General features: G+C 47.7%; 1 protein-coding gene across 1 annotated transcript in view; it reads left to right on the top strand.

The window, feature by feature from the left end:
• NHSL2 (NHS like 2) overlaps positions 1–21713 on the top strand; it is a 130772-nt gene that overhangs the window by 81896 nt on the left and 27163 nt on the right. The window contains exons 2-4 of the mRNA XM_081179395.1: positions 18193–18339; positions 20284–20423; positions 21069–21264. Of these exons, the coding sequence (XP_081035521.1) occupies positions 18193–18339; positions 20284–20423; positions 21069–21264 (483 nt within the window). The remainder of the gene's footprint in view (positions 1–18192; positions 18340–20283; positions 20424–21068; positions 21265–21713) is intronic.

The raw sequence follows: 21713 nt of genomic DNA, 5'->3' as shown, positions 1-21713 counted from the left end.
AATGACCCTAAGGTTAAGAATCTTCATGCTCTACCTTGGTTTCATCCCTTGTGATTCCCAGCTACTGGCTATTGCTGGCTGCCCACCTAGCAATTCAAAAGTACGTCAAGTGCAAGTAGATAAATAGGTACCGCTCTGGCGGGAAGGTAAACGGCATTTCCGTGCGCTGCTCTGGTTTGCCAGAAGTGGCTTAGTCATGCCGGCCACATGAACCGAAAGCTGTACGCCGGCTCCCTCGGCCAATAAAATGAGATGAGCGCCGCAACCACAGAGTCGTCTGCGATTGGACCTAATCGTCAGGGGTCCCTTTACCTTTACCTAGTCCCTTGTCTCTCCTCCTGGACCTGATTCACTTCAACTCTTAGAAGGAGCTGTTGAGATGTGGAAGAGGGTTAATGCTCCATCTTCTTGCTCCTCCAACTGTTTGCTCACTCACGGAGGGCAGGTGAGCAAGCAACCAGTGCCAGGAGGCAGGATATATAGCTCAGTGGTAAGAGCATCTTCTTCGAAGGTCCCAGGTTCAATCCCTGGCATCTCCAGGAAGGACCTTGTGGTTTAGCTTAGCTGAGCAGTGTCCTTGAGCTCTGCTTCTCACTGGTCTGGGTGGAGCATAGAGCATGTCTATAAATGCAAAATTTATATTCGTCGTTCTAACCACTTTTAACTCTGGGGCTGAAAAAAGGTTCATCACCAGTGAGCTAGATGGACTGTTTGCTTTACTTGTTATAAGGCCACTTCCTCTGTTTCTAAGGAGGAGGAGGGGCAAAGTTAGAGGGCATAGAAATTTAAAGTGGGTAATAGGTGACCTCTTATTACTATGCAGCAGAAAATTCAGGATGGCTCCAGGGCCAATCAGATGGGGGACAGGGGACGTGACAGGATAGTCATTTGTCCTGGACCTCAAACTCAAAAGGGGACGAGCCTCAGATTCAGTTACTTGCTAATTTATTGGCATTTAACAAGTTTAGCAGCTTGTTTTTATGTACATTGGACCAAAATAGTGGCATACACTCCCAGAACTGCAAATATAAGCAAATAAGGGAAAGTGGCTTGTTAAAAGACATGGGGGTGGTGGTTGTTTTTTGGTTGATGGGTATAGATTTCCTCAAATGAAAGAGTTAAGAATGTTCATTACTATTAATAATTAAAAATTATGACACAAGAAGCAGTCCGTGATGAATGTGTACTCTCGGATCAGCTGGATTATATAAACAAACTGTACATGTGTGTGTGATCTTCCTCCCCCAGCCACCACCTGTGGGAGCTACCAAAGCATCACCTTGCCCTCAAGGAAGATCTAGTTTTCAATAGGTATCTCCCCACACCCGTTGTAGCATCTATCGGCTGTTTTATTATATACTTTATGCTTTTTCTTTTCATATTCCTGTGTAAATTGCTTTGTGGGGTTTGCCAAGGACAAGTGGGCTTCCCTCCATCAGACCCCTCCCTTCCCCTACCTGCCTTCTTACTTAAAACCAGTCCCAAGCCATGGTTTTATAGGGGGCAGCAAGGGGGGCATTCCACCCTTTTCCTCAGCTGCTGCAGAGTGTTGACTCTGGAGGTGGTGGAAGACTCACTCTAAATAGTATAGAAACCTGCAGGGCTTCCACTTCGGGCTGGCCCCAGAAGATGGAAAACTTGGGCCTTTTCCAGGATCCCCAAGTCCAGCAGAGGGCTCACCACCCCAAGGGTGCTATCATAGAATCGTAGAGTTGGAAGGGACCCCAGAGGTCCTCTCGTCCAACCCCCTGCAATGCAGGAATCCTGCCCACAGCCAAACCACCCTTGTACAGAATATCCAAGAACACCAATGGCAGCATTGGGTAATTCTGTTTACGTCCTGCTTTTTCCAGGTGAGGGGTCCCCTCTGAGAATGCCATGCCAGAGAGCTCCCAAGTTCCTGGAGGAGGGTGGTCACTTACCAGTCGCCAAAAAGAGAAGGCACAGCTTTGCATAAAATTTGCATGGATTGCACAAGCTGCGGCTGATGGGAGTTGTAGTCTAAAACATCTGGACGGCACCACATTGGCTATTCCTGCTCTAGGGCTAATTGCCAACAGCTTTCCTAGGCAGGCCTTGCTGTTGGGCTGCAGTGGCCAAGAAATGTCCTTATCAGAGGGCCATGCTCTGTGTGTGCCAGCCCTTCCTGGACGGAGAAAGTCCTGGGTCTTGTCAACCCTTGCACTGCCTTGAGCTCCATAACGGAAGAGAGATGAGAGACGAATGTACTAAGTTAAACAAATTAAAACACCAAAAACAAGGCAGCTCAGCGCTTTCCTAGTAGAATGGGATTAAATGTGGGCAGCTAGAGGTGCTTGATCAGCTAAAATCCTAGAGATGATGAGTTTACTCCCTTCTGCTTAATGGGAAAAGTTTTCGTGTTTTTTAAACGGTTTTATAATGAGCAGAAATCAACAGGTGAATGATTTGTCATCCCTGCAGCTCTGTGCCGATAAAACTTTCACCCGATGATTTCCGCTTGCTTTGTGACTACTCAGTGTGCAACCCAAGTCCTTTTAAAAAAGAGAGAGAGAATGGGGGGGGGGGAGTAGTAATCTACCATAGCTCTCTTCTTCCCTTGTGTATTATCAGAATTGCCCCTTTCTCCCCACAGTTCCCATTTCACAAGCTATTTTTGTAACATTGTGGTTAGCTCATGTAGGGCATATGGTCTATCTGAGGGTGGGGTTCACTTCTACCAGCTGCAGCCCCAGCTGAAGAGCTTCTGGAAGGGAACTTGTAGCTGACAGACATGCAAGCTCTAGGGCACTGGGGTCTGTTCCCATCCCATCCTGCTGGACAGTAAGTGCTTGTGGTCAGAAGAACAGGGACGGAAGACAGAGGACTGCAGAGATCTGGACTCCTTCTGCACCAAGGTCCGTTCTATGGCTGGGGTTGGGGGTAGAGAACGTAGGAAGGTGTCATGTGCTAGACCAAACTAATTTAGCTGTCTAGCGAAGTGTTGTTCACTCTGACTGACAACAACACTCCCGCTTCTCAGGCAGAGGGTCTTCCCTATTACCTGCAGCCTTGTCCACGTTTAACTGGAGATGCTTAAGGATAGCTCGGTTGGTAGAGCATGAGACTCTTAATCTCAGGGTTGTGGGTTCGAGCCCCACGTTGGGCATAAGAGTCTTGCATTGTAGAGGGTTGGATGACATGACCCTCATGTTCCCTTCCAACTCTACAATTTCTGTGATTTTATGAGCACATCCTAGGGCCATCTGCATGGAAGCACTAATTGTCAGCAGGTACCTCTTGAGAGCTGAAAACCCTACTTGCTTTGTGAGATCTGCTAGTGCTTTTATTTCCCTTCGCTTGCTGCAAGGCGAGGAGGATTGCATTTCGATTGGAGCAGTGGCAGCTGGGGGAAAGTGTGTGTATAATAATTTTCCCTGCGCTGCTTTTGTCATTGTTTCCTCACCTCCCAGTAAGCTGCTGTTGGCACCACAGGGGGTTGCCTGAATCCAGCCTTGATATAGACAACTGCTTTCTTCTGCCCTCCACCCAGCAAAAGGCAATTCAGATCAGGACACAAGCACAAAAGGGAATACCGCCTCTCTCCCAGTTCCATGATCAAATTCAGAGCCCACGCTCCCCATGCAGCGGCTTCAAAATAAGCAACCCTCCTGCAAAAAAGCAGGAAGTGCAGTCATAGATTTCCAACTCTTTATGTCCATTTTGGCTGAGATAGTAGGTGTCAGATGATGCTGAGGGTTTTGATGGGTGGATGAATGGGTTACTAATGCTATTTAAGATTTGCCTATATTTGGGAAGGGCCACAGCTCAGTGGGGGAGACCACCTGCTTTGCCTGCAGAATGTCCTGGTTCTTGAACCTGGTTCTTGCCCCAGCATCTCCTGGTTCGGGTAGGAATTTCGCCTGAAACCCTAGAGAGCGTCCCATGAAGAATCCCGGGAACTGTAGTTTTTTAGGGTGCTGAGAATAACAGTTGTATGATTACTTTTCTTAACGAACAACAGTTCCCAGGATTCTTTGGAGAAGACCTGGCAGTTAAAGTGGTTTAAGGGTGCTTTAATGTAAAGGTGTGGATGTGACCTGACTCTGGAAACAAGTCCGGGGCTATCCTGCACTCCTGACTGCTAGGAGGAATCATCTTTTCCACCACTGACTCGGTGCTGGTGTTTTGCTGGTCTTCTTCCAGCCTGTAGCCCTTTCTCTGTTCCTCCACACACACCCAGCTTCCCCTCCTTTTTCCAGCCACACAACCCTCCTTAGGTCAGAGATGCTGCCCATGGCAGGGGCTTTTAGGAAATGTAGTCCTAAAATTCCAGAGCCCAGCAATTGAAGCATCCCATATGCCATGGACAAGGAGCCGGTGGCCGTTCAGATGCAGATGTTGTTGGACTACAGTTCCCACTATCCCTCCCCAGCCTAGCTGTGGCTGATGGGAGTTGTAGTCCAATAACATCTGGAGGGTCACAGATTCCCCTGTTCCTGTCTTGTGCAAATGGGCTTTTGATTTTTATTCTTACCTTTGGGTCCCTGCCTTCTGCCTCCTCTGCCTGCAGCAGCTAGCTGAATTTCAGGCCCAAAGGGAGAGAAATCCCACTTTCTGTCCTCTGGTAGTGGAATGACGAAGGGCTGGCTTATTCCTGGGCTAGCTTTAAATCCCACACTAACTGATCTACTGAGGAGGTGTCCTCTTAAAGTGCATGCAAGGGGCAAATCCCAATTCCTCGTTATTACCGAGATCCAGAATGCCCCCAGCAACCAAGCAGCAATAATGCACAGATGTGATGGTCAAAGTTGATGCTTGCACAGCTGCCTCCGAAAGCATTTGTACTGTCAGGTCTATCTGTATAAGTCAATGTCTAGAGTGACAGTTGCCTGCTTGGTACCTGCTTTCCCCTCTGTTGTTGTTGTTGTTGTTGTTGTTTTAAACAGGCGCGATTAAACAGCATAAACATTTGCTTGCTCCCATTTGAGCAGAGATCCAGTCAAAGGGCTCTTCTACTGCCTCCCAGAAGAGGCTCTGGGCAGCTTTCTTTCTCTGATACATCCCAGCTGCTACTCAGCTAGAGCCTCTGGTGCAATTCACGGAGGAAAAGTTCCAAAAGACCCTTTGGCTGTGTCTCGGAGCAACTAACGGGAGGTTCTGTCAAAGCATCTGTTGCTCTTGAAATGGAGGAGGTGGTTAAAGAGTCCCTTGGCTGTATTTCCAATCAAGTGGGAGTGAGTAATTGTGTGGAAAGCCGTGTTACTGGCCCCTTCAGCCTTTCATCCATCCAAAGCATGGCTATTGCGTTGATAGGAATGTGGACTAGCGATTGTATACACGCAGGAAGAAAAGGACTAAGTTCCTTGGGGGCCAGGTGCTACGGTAGGAGCCAAGCCCCAGCAAAACTGCTGGGCAGGATGGATTGAATTATCAGACTGCTAGTTGCCTATTACTCCAGGGAAGAGAGGATGATGAGTTAGGGGATATTTACATGTGGGAGGGGACGCAGGTGGCGCTGTGGGTTAAACCACAGAGCCTAGGACTTGCCGATCGGAAGTTGGCGGTTCAAATCCCCGCGATGGGGTGAGCTCCCATTGCTTGGTCCCTGCTCCTGCCAACCCAGCAGTTCGAAAGCACGTCAAAGTGCAAGTAGATAAATAGGTACTGCTCCAGCGGGAAGGTAAACGGTGTTTCCGTGCGCTGCTCTGGTTTGCCAGAAGTGGCTTAGTCATGCTGGCCACATGACCCGGAAGCTGTACGCCGGCTCCCTCGGCCAGTAAAGCGAGATGAGCGCCGCAACCCCAGAGTCAGTCACAACTGGACCTAATGGTCAGGGGTCCCTTTACCTTTACATGTGGGAGAGAGGATGCATGGATGGCATGCATGCTAATATGCGTGAATGAGAGAGAGAGAAAAGGGGTGTCACTGCCCACTATTCGTGTTGGCCCCTCCTACTGTCATCATGCACACCCAAAGGAGATAGACCCATAGTCTATCTCAGGTGGGGAACCTCCTGCTTAGGGGCCAGATTTAGCCCACCAGGCTGTTTCCCCTAAACCTTGCCTGCTTGCTGCATACCTCACATCAAATGCAACACTAGGTGTGATGGGACAGGTTGAGTTGTAGCTGGATCAGGTGCCTGCACAAGTGATGTCTGCAAAAAAAATAATAACAACAGGGTTGAACTCCCTGCGCATCAGCTGACGGGCAGGGGGTTCTGTCCTGCCTCCATCCCTGTGGGCCAACTCTGACAGGCAGCAGGACCATCCACCTGTCGCCAACTGCCATCATAATGACATCCTGTTGGGAGTTAAAGATCTGGTCTGCCAGGCCAAAAAGGTTTTCCCACCCCTGCAGTCTCTCAAGACCACAAACACTTCAAGAATTGCGCAGATCCGATGAGTCATCCTGCCTCTCTTTTGTGTTAGCACCCAATGTTCTCAAGCCAAAGTTCTTGATGACATGGGAATAAAAGCCCTGTGTTTTTTTGTGTGTTTTTCCCCCTTCTCCCACTCTTCAAAAAAATTGAAAATGGTCCCATAATTGCTGGAGGTGGTTCTGAAATCTAGGTATGGGGCTTGCTTGTTATATGACTGTGGCTAAACCGCTGGAGCAGGGGCCGGCTATACCATGAGGCAGAGTGAGGCAAGCTTCTTTAGGCAGCAAATGCTGAGGGGTCGGACATGGGCAAAGCTGGCCTGTGCTGTAGCTCCTTAACTAGCCTGCTGCCCCCAGGAAAAGTAGAGGCTTCTATCTAAGATTCAACGACCAGGCTGGCTGGCTTTTGTACATGGAACGTGCTACCTCAGGCAGCAAAATTCTTTCTAATCAGCCTTTCTCAACCTGTGGGTCCCCAGATGTTGTTGAACTACAACTCCCATCACCCTTAGCTAGCAAGGCCAGAGCTCAGGGATGATGGGAGTTGTAGTCCAACAACATCTGGGGACCCACAGGTTGAGAACCGCTGCTTCAAATGGTCATACCCAGTTGAGTTGTCTCCTCTTTTTCTTTATTTCTTCCCTGCAGGATCCAGGTATCTGAACCAGACCAGAAACCTCTGTAGTCCAGCATCCTGTTCTCATAGTTGCTAACCAGGACATGATCACCTTCCCTGCTTGAGATCCCAGAAACTGGTATTCAGAGGCATATTGCTTCTAATATTTATTCCCCCTCCATTGTCAGTGGATGCATGCCTTTGAATATCAGTTGCTTGGGAATCACATGTGAGGAGAGTCCTGCTGTGCTCCGGTTTTGCTTTGCAGGTTTCCCTTGGACATCTTGTTGGCCACCATGAGAACAGAACACTGGATTGGGTGGGTCTTTGCAGGATTTTTTTAAATCATAGAATTGTAGAGTTGGGAAGGGCACATGAGGATCATCTAGTCCAACCTGCCTGCAATTCAGGAATATGCAGTTGTCCCATACAGGGATCGAACCTGCGACCTTGGTGCTATCAGCACCATGCTCCAAACACCTGAGCTATCCAGTGTTCTTGCTGAAAGCAGGAGCAGGAGAGCTTCCCCTAGCATGTGGTTGCAGTGATGGGGACAGCTTCATATGTTGGATTTCTGCCTGTTACATAGCTGTTCTGGATGTTTTGCCTTCATGAAGGTATCACACTCATATGCTTCAAAACAGGTTGCGGTCCCTCTACCTATTCTACAATCTCAGTAGAGGCTGCATTCCTCCACTTAGCCCTATAGACAATGCCGACCTCCCCCAAGTGCCCTTCTCGATTGGACTCTGTTGCTTTTGTCTCATTATTCTGAGATTCTTAGAACCTGGTGTGGACAAGACATTCTGTATCCATGGATACCGTAATGTTCTCTTCTTCTAGCAAGAACAGGAATATCCATCTTGAGTTGACAGATTTCATATAGTTGTTTGCCAAGGCACAGTGCATCTGCTGCAAGGTGCTCTGGGATATGCTGAGCAAACCTCCAGATGGTGTCTGTTAGCATAAGCAAGGGGCATGCCTGGGGAGAGGGGTGCTTGACCTTTCACTGGTTGCCCAGAAAACAGCTGTTTGAATCTAACAGTAACCTTAAAAGTTGCAAAGGGGCAGCTTACCTATTTAGCAGGGTATTTCTACTGTACTTCTGGCGAGCAGTGGCCCTCCAGGATTTCAGGCAGGAATATTCTCCACAGGCCTGCCCAATCCTTTGTTAACTGCAGGTTCCAGAAATTGAAAAGTGGGACCTTTTGCATGGAAAGCCTGCACTCTCCCCCTGGGTTATAGTCCTTGCTGCACATTTCAAGAGAGTGTTGGTGGTGATGTGGCAAGCAATGCACTGGGGAGATTTGTTTGCCATTTCTGATGCTGTTTTTTTGGCGCAATACCTGGTAAGTTTTGGGTGCCACACTGAAAACTCCTGGTGTCAATGATTCACAAAACATTAGGGTACAACAGGAATGGGGAAATCTGTGGTCCTCTTGATGTTACTGGACTACAGGTCCCATAATCCTGGACCTTTGACCATTCTAGCTGGGTTGGATGATGGGTGTTGTAGTCTACTGACTTCAAGAGGGCCACAGGTTAGAGTTTCTAACTTTGGAGTCATTCTTGCAGCACAACCACTGATGGACTTTAACACCCCAGGTGAAAAATGTATGCATATTGCAGAATTTGGAACAGTCATAACACAGAGATTCATACCCCCACCCCATTGTGTTAAATCCCACAGGCTTTAAGTTCCGTGGGTGCATCTGTGTCTCTGAACTTTCATCTTCTGTTTAGGCTTGGGCTCTGTTTGTGCATGAGGCTTGGGCTCCTTTCGGACCCTCCAGTATTGGGGGGGGGGTGCAGGCAAGAGTATTCAGTGACGAATCTGCTCCTGCGTACCTCCCTCTGTTGGCATGGCAACAAGTCAAATTATTTAAAAGGGGGGAAGTCTTCCATTATGTCAGGTTGCTATGGCAACCTGAATTCAAACGGCAAGTGGGCGCAGGAGGCAGAACATTTCCTTCTGGACTGCAAGTTGGTGAAAACCCCGTTGTTCCAGTAGCCTTTCAGTGTGGGGGCAGGTAACCCCCCCAATACATTCCTGTAATGGAAACAAAGGGATGTGGAACTGGAGATAATGGGTGATAATAATACTGTGCATATGGGTGCTGTAAGAGAAATTGGGGAGACCATGGCCCAATTTATATAACCCGTTCTAATGTCCGAATTTGGTGTGCAAGCCTTTGAAGGTGGCAAAGCCCTGATGTGGAAGGAGGTAGCAACCTTGGATCAAATTCTTCCAGCCTCTGTGGGGGATTTTGTTTCCCTTTCTTTGGTTTCCAGACATTTTCGCAGGAAATGTGGGGGTATTGCAGACATGACAGTGCTAGAGTCGGACAAGGGGGGCCTGTGTCCGCTCTCTTACATTGTCATAGAATTATAGAGCTTGAGAGATTTCGAAGGCCATAGCTCAGTTGGTAGAGCATGAGACTCCTATTAATCTCAGGGTTGTGGGTTCAAGCCCTAAAAAGGTAAAGGTAAAGGTAGCCCTGCCCGTACGGGCCAGTCTTGACAGACTCTAGGGTTGTGCGCTCATCTCACTCTATAGGCCGGGAGCCAGTGCTGTCCACAGACACTTCCGGGTCACGTGGCCAGCGTGACAAACTGCATCTGGCGAGCCAGCGCAGCACACGGAACACCATTTACCTTCCCGCTGGCAAGCGGTCCCTATTTATCTACTTGCACCCAAGGGTGCTTTCGAACTGCTAGGTTGGCAGGCGCTGGGACCGAACGACGGGAGCGCACCCTGCCGCGGGGATTCGAACCGCCGACCATGCGATTGGCAAGTCCTAGGCGCTGAGGTTTTACCCACAGCGCCACCCGCGTCCCTGTCAGTTCAAGCCCTACGTAGGGCCAAAAGAGTCCTGCATTGCAGGGAGTTGGACTTAATTTTCTTTGCAGTCCCTTCCAGCTCTCTGACTCTATCCTCACCTCTGCTCAGTGCAAGAGCCATCAACAAAAAATGGCCGCCCAGCTTCTGCCTGAAGACCTCCAGCAAGGGAAAGCCTAGCCACTGCTCTAGGCAATTGGTCCCGCTATCTTAACTTCACCTGCTGCCAAGGAGTATTTCCTGAGGCTCAATCAACCACTACTTTCCAGTGACTCAACCTGTTAGTTCCAGGCTCATTTACATATAAAGCACATTGCTTCTCCCAAGGAATCTTGGAAACTAGATTGTGAAGGGTGGTGGGAATTGTAGCTCTGGGAGGGTGAACTACAGTTCCCAAGATTCTCTGGTCAGAGAGCTGTATGCTTTAAATGTGGTTGTGAGCCTAGTCTTGTCCTCCAGGCAGTGGCATAGCGTGGGGGGGCAGGGGGGGCAGCCACACCGGGCGCAACATCTGGGGGGGCGCGCTCGCACCCTCAGCTCTCTGCCCCTACCTGGCTCACTCTCTCTCACTGCAGTGCTGGCTGTGCAAATCCAACCCGAGCCGCCGGGTCGCCGCCCACTGTGGAGGGAGTGGGTGCCAGGTGTGCGGTGCGGAGAGAGAGCGAGGGACTATCTGGGGGAGGGACAGTGCAGCGGCTGCCCAGCGCAGCGCTGAGCGCGGGAGAGAACCACACCAGACCACACCAGGCAGCAGCAAGAAGAAGCTGGCAGTGGCGGCAGGTTAGGGGTTAGAGGGCGCAAATTACTTGCCTTGCCCCGGGTTAGGGGGCGCGAATTACTTGCCTTGCCCCGGGTGCTGACAACCCACGCTACGCCACTGCCTCCAGGGCATCCGAGAATAGGTCTTTGCCCGCTTGTGACGGTGTTTAATGAGTTTGAGGAGCGTTATCATGCCCTCTCCTCAGTTATCTCTGCTGTAGGTTAAGCATACCCAACTCCTTCATAGGACTTGAATAGTACATGCCATTCATTTAAATTAAATGGCTTCAAAGAATTCTGGAAACTGTAGTTTGCCTCCAGTTCACAGCACCCTTAACAAATGACAATTCCCAGGATTCTCTTGGGATGATGTGCTTTAAATAGAAGGTGTGCAATATAGTGAACAGGCAATCTGTTTAGTGGATCATTCATCCTGATTTGCTTATGCAGTGTTTACAGGGAGTTTATGCCTACGCACCATACACTTAGAGCACATGATCAAAGAAAGCTAGGAACTGTACTTTACCCTGGCAAAGCTACAATTCCCAGGATTCTGGGGGTGGAAGGCATGTGCTTTAAGTGTATGGAATGAATGCATCCTGTCTGTAGATACAGCAGAATGAGATGGTAGAGTGGACTATAATATTTCAGGCGGCTGTTGGAGAGGGCCATTTTTCAATGTTTCCCCATGTCAGAGAGCAAGAGAGAACAATACCTCCTGAAATATTTTATTTCTTAACACATCAGAGATCCTATCTCCCTGCTGTCCTAGTTTTCTGCTTGAGAGGAGCTTTTTGGATGGTTGGTAGGTTGTTTTACACACACACACACACACACACACACACACACACACACACAGGAGCATTTAAAACTCTGTTCCTTTTTAAAAAGTAAAAATAAGATTAAATGATGTGGTCCTCACTTGTCCCCTGAAGCGGTACAGTCCATTCTACCACCTCAGGCCTCTACCATCTAATTTTGCTGTGCATGAATCACAAAACTACCTTGTGAACTGAGAAGCATCCTCCTTCAGCAGGACAAAATTCCAGGAAATGCAAAAAAGTATCAAAAATTAGGATGTAAATTCATGAAATAAAATAAATGAAATGATGGCATCCAACTCTACTTGTCTGGATGGGGAGCAGGGTCAGCTCCACTATGTACCATGTGGTGGTTGCCTCTAGCAACTCATTAGGTGATTCATTAAAGAACTAGCAAGTTCTCAATGACTTGAGTTTTATTTATACAAACACAATAAAACTAGGTGTTTTTTTTTTTAAAAAAAGTGATGTGGTGTGCACAGCCTTAGATGAAACCTGTTACAACCGCATGATGTAATTTGGTTGGTAAAGCTAACTTCTGGCGTGCCAAGGTGATGGAGAAGCTGCTTTGATGGTGCACTTTTCCACATGGGGACAGGTGGTCTGCACCACCAGATTTGGGTGAGGACTTGGCAGGCATTGTGAAGGTGGCTGCGAATCAGGTTTTCCACTTCCAAGTGCCAAAATTTATTAGGCTGCTGCCCATGGAACGCAGTCTGCTTCAAAAATGCCTCCAGCATGGAGGATAACCCTCCTCCACCAAGAGCCACTGCCCTCCTTGAATTGTGCAGGAAATTTGTGGGATGGATTTCGTGGAAATGTACTGCTGTGACACTCTCTTGGTGCGTGGAACAGTGTCAGGACATTAGTTGCCTAGAAGTGCGAAGGGGTGTGTGAGTGTGAGAGAGAGAGCATTTGTTCCACTGTGATGCGAGACTTCAGGGCATGACAAGGCATCTTAAAGCTCCATCACTTCCCCTTTTTTCTTTTAACTGCTGGCGTATTCTCTGCAAATGGGCACAGATGATGGGGTCTTTTTTTGCTCGAGGTTCCCTGACCAAAGGCCACAAAAATCCTACCAGCAGCATGGTAATGGAGCTGGGTCTCCTGAGAGCTGAAACTTCTGAGCCCCTTTCCTGAAACTCCAGAGAGAGAGAGAGAAAGAGAGAGAGAGAGAGAGGAATCGCCCAGCTGTAGAGTCAGTCCCCGCTTCCCCATTCTTGGGCCATATCTTCATGAAAAACAGGCAGGAAACTGTTAGCAAAAGGAAATCCTCTTTTTGCCTGCACAGTGGTTTCTCTGAAGCCAAACCGCTGGGGCTTTTGCTGCAAAGCCACTAGAGACAAGGGTGCAAGGAAAAAACAGAATGTTTTGCAAGGATTATTTTCTCCAGGCTGTTCTGGAATGGGTTGTGGCTCAGTGCTGGAGAGCATGTTCTGCATGCAGGAACTCCCTGCTTTAATCCTCAGCACCTCCAGGTTGGGTTTGGAAAAAGCCCTATCTCTGCTGAGCTACTGCCAGTAGACCAGGGTAGCTTATTAATTTCAACCACACTCCCAGGGGTGAGGCCAGAGCCCAAAAGTGGGCATGGCAAGAAATAGGCCTCTTACATTTCTGCAGCAGGATACATTCCATGCCAAAGCCACATGTTCCTCCACCCAAACAAACCTCTTTCCATCCAGGCATGCAAGAGGCATTATCACAGTATTCCAGCTAGACAAGAGCACTTGTAGAGGCCATGAATAGGGTTGCTACCAGTCCCTAGAAAAACGAGATAGCCCTGTTTTTGGACAAAAGTGTCCCCAGACCCATTGGGACTTCAAGCACGACACCTTTATTACTGTATTTGAGCTTGGCCAGAACCAAAATGGCGGTTGTGTCGCTGTTGTGTGCAGCTGATGAGGAGCCCAGCCCGGTGTGAGAAACTATAGAGAGAAGGAGAAGGAGTGACCTCCTCTTCACTTGCCTCCTCCTTCCTTCCCTCTCGCTGGTGCTCCTCCTCAACCATCACGTGATGGTCTAGCATGGTGCAGGTCCACTGCCGCTTGGCCCCCTCTGAACTGACCATGGAGCTGAGGGAATGAGAGGCGTAGCTTGAGGAGAGGGGTGTGGCCTGGAATATGAGTGTATGACTTGAGCAGAGTCCCAGTGACAAAACAGACAGACCTGGGGGCTGCATCCTATGGTTCTCAACCTCCGTTGTGGATTATACTGGACTACACAGAGCAATTATTTGGCTCTGCAGGAGGTAGAATGATCACTTATGCACCGCCTAAAGGCTTGCATACACTTTGCATATGGTAATTTATGTGTGTAGGTGCAAAAATGGAAGTCCTTACTGTTATTCAAAAAGAATTACAGTACATCTCATCATGTTGAGGAAGACTATGGGCACTTGACCTGGGTGTCTGATCCGATGCTAGCAGCTGAGCAGTTTCAAAGCTCCTTCCTTTGTCTGTCTGTCTGTCTGTCTTTCTCTCTCTTTTTGCAGTTTTTCTAATCTTTAAACCAGACCAGAACCAGGCATGCCTTCACATATAAGAGTGTGTTCTCTATCAAGTAGCTAACATATGCTAACCCTAGTATAATGGCAACTTCCTATATTCTAGCTCAGCACTAGAAAACAATCTGGCTTAAATCAATTAAAATCTTTGGATTGACTAATTGGTGCAATTTAACTCAGCAACAGATTTTTTAAAATCTGGGTGCTTTTTATTTTTTATTACTAATACTTATTAAGAGGTGGGGAATCTTTATGGCCCTGTGGGCCTTACCTGATCGTACACCTTGTGGGCCAAATTAGACAGGTGGGTGGGACTGCGCCCAGGGGTCAGCCACAGTGTCACATGGGCACCAGGTGATTGGGTGCTTTGAAGTCCTGAAGTCATTTTGCAAACCCAGGGAGGCGGGTTGTACACCTGAAGTCTCTGCAGGGAATATGATCCAGTGCTTTTTGGCTCCAACAGATGATGGGCAGTAGAGCCAGAACTGAAGCCTGCTTTCCCTTGCCAAAACTTAATTGTGCACATTAAGGATCCTGATAGTTTGTTGGCAGCTGTGACTACCTGCCCACACACCTGACATAAGACGAGTGGGTGTGGTTTGGGAAAGCCAGCCTCAGACTCCTAGTGGGCCAAGTTTGCCTTGCAGACCAGATGTCCCCGCCCCCCTCCGTTTTATTCAAAAGAACCTTTTGCAATTTGTTTTTCAAACAGATAAGATTGTAGGAAATGAAGCAGGGAGGAGCCTTCAGCAGTACAAACACATCTCAAATCAGCAGATAAAAATAGCAGCTTACAAAAACTGCAGATGGCAAACTCCATCTTAGGAGAGGTCCCCCCCCCCCACAGGGAAGCAAGTCCTCTTCAATTCATCATAAAACGCAACAACGCCTTATTTCTTCTTAATCTTTGTTTTTTAAACAAGTTTTAAAACAATCAATATTGGCTAGCAAATATGCTTTCCAAAATACAAAACAGGTATTAAAACGAGAGGATATCCTTCATAGAACACGCTTGTGCATCACTTAAAAGATAAAAAAACCACACACTCTTCCCACCAAAAACAAAAACAGCAACAACTATTTTTAGTCATCACCAAACATAAAATTAGATATCTGCAGTGTGACCAGATACAAAAGAGTTTCAGGGTTCCCGCACATTTAATAGTTGTTCAGGAGCTCCACAGGTATTAAAGGTGGAGAGTCCCTGTCCTCTTTTTCAGCCTAACTGGCCAAGAGCTCTTTAAAATTGGGTTCTGTCTGTAATGGAAAGTAATAAAAAAAAAATGAGCATGTACAGAACTCCACCCTCCCATCACTTAACTAATAAAAAGAACGGCTCCTGGGTCTGAGAGCTTCCCTGTGAAGCAGGCTGGCTCAGAACCAGAGATGAGCACCACATACTAAGTGAGGAGCTGCCAGCCTGTTACAGAAATTGGCCTTTGGACAGCTAATTACACCATCTGCTGGCTACTGTGGGTAAATGTGGGCAGGAAATGCCTTGCAAAGCATTCTGGCTGTGAAATTAAAAGCTTTGGCTGAAGTAGCAAGGGAGAGCTCACACACACCCGCCCTGCAGATGTGATGCTATCTGGACAGGAGAAAGTGTGTGCTCCTAACCACATGCGGAGTAGCCTTATGACTTGACCTCCAGCCCACCAGGTGCCATTTCACAGCAGAACGGCCATGGCTCAGTGTCAGAGCATCTGCTTTGCATGCAGAAGGCCTCAGGTTCAATCCCCAGCATCTCCAGTTTGGGCTGGGAGAAGACCCCCGTCTGAAATCCTGGAGAGCTTCTGCCAGCCACTATTGACAACACCGGTGTGACTCAGTACTGCATTAGACATTATTCTGTGTTTCTGTCTCCATGTGTTATTTCCTTGTGTTCTGTATAATGAAGGGGGTTTACCTCCAGCAATTAGCTTCTGCTCTTATCGATGATGCTGGCAGCCCACAGGTTATGCCAGGCTGCCCTGGGAGGATTTGCCCATTGCATCCCTAAATAGGTCCCTTCTCTCCCCACCCCCCACGGGAGCTCTTCAGAGGAAAGCACAGTAACACACTCCTCCCACCACAAAATAGTGCAATTATTTCCAACTCATCCTGCCGTTTGCATGGTGGTTCCGGGGCTCAGCAACAAAGAAACCCATCAACCTGGGAGAGTGTTGATGAGGAGGGAAGCGTGCCTTTTGTGCCTGGAGAACAGGGAACAGACAGTTGGCATAAGGACATGTTGGTGCAGGAAGGACCATTCTGCTCTGTTCACACATTATACAATGCTAACTAGGGATGTGGGAGAAATTTGATTCAGCTTGCATTTAAAGGCACACTCATCTAATTCACGCTTTTCTTAACAATGTGCAGGCTGAAAGCTCAGCCATCTTTCGAAAGGAGCACTGCTCTGTGAATTTTGCGATGCAGTTCTCCAGTCAAATAATGTGTTCAAAAATGCATATACCATCAAAAGTGTGCATATAAATGCATCTGTTAAGTGAAAAACCAATGCATCTGGCTGTTGTTCAGAAGGTGGGTTTGAGCCCACCTAGAGACAGCTGTGGACAGATGTCCTGCATTGCAGGGGGTTGGACTAGATGACCGCTAGAGTCCCTTCCGACTCTGATTCTTTCATCACGTTTGGGGAAATTGCTTTTTTAAAAATGTGTCCGTTAGGGAAAACTGCATACCGGTGTGTATCTATTAGGATAAATCGGCACTGGGAAGCTGATGGATTTTCATGAGTTGTTGTTTTTAATAAAAAACAATTGAACTGATAATGGAAATATGGTGAGCTGAACTTAAGGCTGGAAAAATGAGAAAATTAACATTTGCTCATTCTTAATGCTGTTAAGTTTGGCAAATGACATGAGGAATGGGTATTTTCTTTCAATCAACACAGCCTTCTAGCTCTCATGTGAAGTCTTGGAAAGCCAAAGAGAGGCTTAACAGGCCCTGCAGCCAAGCTCCCCCCCCCCCGCCCCATTAATAATAGAAGCCAGGGATATCCATTGAAATGAAAGGGTAGGAGATTCCAGATAGGCAGCAAAAGAGGAACTGATGGAACTCACTGCCACATGATATATCACGAAGAAGTGGGACAACCGAATCTGAGGCTAGCTGTATTAAATCCGTTTATAGATGACTCTAAGAATTTTACTGTTTAAGGAACTACTAATCTCTTTTCATGCCTGCAGCAGAAATATATTAACACAATATTGGAAAACAGCTACTAACAACTCAAGAGACATGATAGGAAGGACTGTGGAACATACCACTTATGGAAAAACTAAGGAGTCATCTTAGAGCACTAAGAAATACAAAAAAGAAATAATTATTTTGAAACTGTGTGGTACACGTTCATTCAGTACACTGGAAAGGACAGTCCACCCACAGCCCACTCTGGGGAAATCTGTTAAAACAGAGAATAGAAGACAGCTAGCGGATAGAATGAACTCTATAAACTATTATACAACCCAGCTTAATGTTTTACTGTATCGTTTGCATCTTATATGCAGAGCCGGCCCAACCATGAGGTAGGTGAGGCTGCTGCTTCAGGCAGAAGAAACACAAATGCACACACCCAGGTGGCATGCCTGTAGGTGCCCTGCATGTCCTGCCGCCAGTGGCAGCAGCAGCAGGAACAAGGCAGCACTTCCTGTTTCACCTCAAGCAGCGAAATGGGGCACGCTGCCCCTGTGTATATGTATGGAATGTTTGGGCCAGGGGGTGATATACGGAGATTGATTGTTGTAAGTATTTTCAGAAAGGGGAGGGGGGTTAGGCAAATGGGTGGTGGATGAGGCTGTCCACAGCAGCTAGTCATGATGGCTATACAGTGGTACCTCGCGTTACAGATGCTTCAGGTTACAGACGCTTCAGGTTACAGATTCCGCTAACCCAGAAATAGTACCTCGGGTTAAGAACTTTGCTTCAGGATGAGAACAGAAATCGTGCTCTGGCGGTGCGGCGGCAGCTGGAGGCCCCATTAGCTAAAGTGGTGTCTCAGGTTAAGAACAGTTTCAGATTAAGAATGGACCTCCGGAACGAATTAAGTATGTAACCAGAGGTACCACTGTATACAACAGCCAGCATCGCAAGCAGCAAGCATCTGAATGCCAGTTGCAACAGCTGGAGAGTCTGCTGGTAGGCTCCCCATGGCAGATCTGGATTGCTGCAGAAAGCAGGGTATTGGAGCTGTGGTGGCTAAACTGGTTTGAAACTGGTTTGAACTTATAGCATGGACAGGCCTTAAGACCTCTTTGTATTTCTAGAATCCCTGCCTGGGGCTGTGATTCACCCTCTGGCTATCTTTTCTCCCCAGCGACTTCTAACATAGACCTGGATGTCAAGAAACCCACTCCTCCCAAGCTGCTATGGCACCAGCCTGTGAATATCTTCTTGGCCCGTCCTGTTGGGGTGGAGGAGCTTCACCATGAAGCTGAACTCAATCTCCAGAGCTTGCTCCAAGGTGCGTGGGGGTGAGGGCCTGTGGAAGGGAGTAGGAAAGGTCCTCTTGTCTCTCCGACTTGCAGGTCTCAGCCCCAGGTAGTCGGTGTGTCTGGGCTTGGGAAGGAGCTGGCGGATAATCCTGCAGAAGGGGTCTGCCAAGGACTCACAGTGGGTGCAGAGAATGGGGATGTGCAACAATATCAATCCTTGTGATTGGCAATGAGAGTGAAGCTTCTGGACTGGCTATAAGCAGCGTCACCGAGAGAGGAGCAGGTGGTGCTTCTTTGCTGGGCAAAGGGAGGCCTGTTCCTGAGCTTTCATTTAGGAAAAGAAATCTTTATTCATTGCTTGCTGCAAAAAAAAATATTCAAAAAACATCGCAGCTTGTGGAAAACCTACAAAGATTTAAAACAACATGAAAAGAACACAACATTATTTACTGAGAAATGCTAATCCTGCAATATTATAAAAGGGTGAATCCTGCTAAAAGAGGAACACCAAAAACAGGCTGAGATACTGTACCCTAATGATCCCAGTTATGAACCAAACACCTAGGTAAAACAGGAACATTTTCTGGCACCTAAATATTCAGCTGGCACAGTATATCTCTGGGTTCCAGTTGATGGGAATCACAAGTGGGAAGAGCGCTCTTGCACCCAGGTCCTTCTTGCCATAGGCATCTCCCACTGGTTGGCCACTGTGAGAAGAGGATGTCGGGCTAAATGAGGCACTAGCCTAAGAAAGCAGGCTCTTCCGATAATGATGGCGCCTGGTGGCCTTTCTGAAAAAAGCACTCCGCGGTTGGGGAGTCAACACTGAAAAGGCCCCTTCTTGTGTTGCTGGCCTCTGCATCTCCCTTAGAGGGAACGCATGAAGCCTTGGACTTACAAATGCAAGGGCCACGTACATCTCTAGCACTTGCAGAATGAGTGCTTCGAAGCAAAAATGTGCAGACTGTTTGAGGCAATTTATCAATATGAGCCTGTTCCCCACCATTCAGCTTCTCTGTGTCTTTATTTCTTCTGCAAATTTATAAACCTCTCCACAGCCCCAAGGTAAAAACAGGGTAATGCACAAATTCTGAAGATAATTAGAACTATTTGTACAAACTCTGAAAACAATAAAGCCATCCCTATAGAGGTACAATTATTTATTTTAAGCTGGCAAGTGCAGCTGTGAATGAAGAATGTTATGGTGAAATTTAAAGTTATACACATATCAGGGAAGGACACCCCCCAAAAAAAAACAGCTTCAGAATGACCTAGGAAGTTGCTTATCCAGACAGAGCTTCCTGCTTTTATATTAATGCTGTTTTGGGGTCTTTTGTGGTAAATGTGTTACTCAGGATATTTTCCTTTAGGTTCAGGAGAACGAAACTGCCTGGTTCATTTTGAAGTATGCTCTCTTTTTTTTGTATTTTCTAGTAGAGAATTGGTTGTCACACAGAGAAAACAACTGAGAAATAGAGAATTTTAATGAAGCTTTCACTGGGTGGCAATGTGTCTACCCAAAAGGGGAAAAAGGAGACGCAAAGACAGAAGTTTACACTCTTTCTAACACATTTGATTATATGCCAAAAATCAAACAAACTTTCTTTTCTGAGTAGGGGAACATTTAAAAATTCCCATGCGAATAAAACTCATCCATAGTATAATCATATTATGTTGGGAGGGACAGATATTATGACTGAGAAAGTATAGGCTACACCATAAATCTCTGGGGTTTCTAACAGGCCACCTTTTGCAGATTTTAACGGAAAAACTGTGCAGAATTTTGTCATTCAGTTCACCCACCCACCCACCCACAAATAATGCTCACAAAATTGCACATTCACATGCTGGGTCCCTCCCCCCTCCCCAAATCCAGCCGCCTCTGTAATTAGGAGCATTAAGAAAAGTGCAAAATCGTTGGGAGGCAGTTGGTATGACCAGACTGAGCTGATTTCTTTTTTCCCTCCTTCCAGAAGAGTACGAGGAACCTTACTCAGAAGCCAGGGCCAGTGGCCAGACCTTCCGCTATGCCAGTTCTCATTCTGCAGACAGGCCCCTCGACTGCAGCCCCCGGCCCCCAGTACCCAGCAAACGCTTGGAGTTTGTGTTCATGGTGAGTCTGGCAAGCTTCCCAGCATTGCATATTCCCCAATACAATTCCTACTCGGTGCCTCGGTCCAAAGTTCTACCAGCCCATGCCTTAAGGGGCCACATTCCTTTCTGGGACACCTTCTGAGGGCCAAGTACCAGTGGCAAGCGAGGCCACAGACCAAAGCGGGCAGAGCAGTGGATGTATACTTTTAACATTTGTGTGCAGTAGTTTGGTTCCTACACACATACATGCACATTCCTCTCTGTCCAAGGGCCAGGCAAGCAAAAGGCATTGTTGGAGTTCAAGGGTACATTCCAGCCAGGCAAAAGCACTCCAGAAGGGTGCAAAACAGGGCCATGAAGGATTGGGGGTGGGGGGTTGACTGGAGAGAGAGGTGTTCCCTGGGGAGGGTTCCTAGGGCCAAAGAGTCCTGGAGCACTGCATTTGGATCCTGGAAGTTGCTCACTCCTGACTTAAGAGGTGGCAAGTACTTGGAGGACAACCTCTGATCATCAACTGCAGGAATGCAGCAGATCACCTGATATCCAAGAGCTGCCTGAAATCCCTTTCCTTCTGAATCCCTTCTTCTGAATAGTAGCCCTAGTGGAGTAGGGCGCTTGTGTTTGAATTCATTTATTCCCCCTCCTCCCCACTGCTTTCTGACAGCCTGCAAGCCAGCAAGTGAAGGAGAACGAGACAACCACGCTGGGGGTGAGGGCCCCAGAGCCTTCAATTAGCTTGCCCACTACGCCAGACAAGCACACCACCTGGACCCGAACTGGCCCTCTGCCCTCCGTTGATGAGAGGAGGTTGCACCAGCCCTGTTCAACCCAAGCCAACATTGTTCCCATCAACGTCTCTGGTAGGGTTGACAGTCTGTCTGTCTGTTTGTCTGTCTGTCTGTCTCTCTCTCTCTCTCTCTCTCTGTGTGTGTGTGTAGTAGAGAAGAGGAGTTAAAGAGTTATCATATGATGCAGAATGGTTGGGAGTCGCAGCAAACAAGGTTTTAGTTCACCATGCTGGCCGGTGTGAGGCATGATGTGTCAGATGTCTAGCAAGATTGAAAAGCACAGGAGATGAAGGAGGTTTCATTGGGACTCACATGAATTGGCATTTGTAGTATGTCCCATCAGGCTAGGTCTTCTCAGAGACATTTTCCCCCTTGCTATGTCCCCCCCTTTTCTGCATTCTGCTTGTGTTATTCAAGTTTCACCAGCATCTAATGCATCCAAGGTTAACCAGTATGCCTGTCTCTTTGTCACTTTAGTTGTTATGGTGCATGGTGCCCATGTACCGCCCATCTCACTTCCA

The sequence above is a fragment of the Podarcis bocagei genome (assembly GCF_964188305.1).
Source record: "Podarcis bocagei genome assembly, chromosome: Z".
NCBI classification, from domain to species: Eukaryota; Metazoa; Chordata; class Lepidosauria; order Squamata; family Lacertidae; genus Podarcis; species Podarcis bocagei.
Note: the sequence above shows the minus strand (reverse complement) of the source record. Positions and strands in the feature narration are given on the sequence as shown.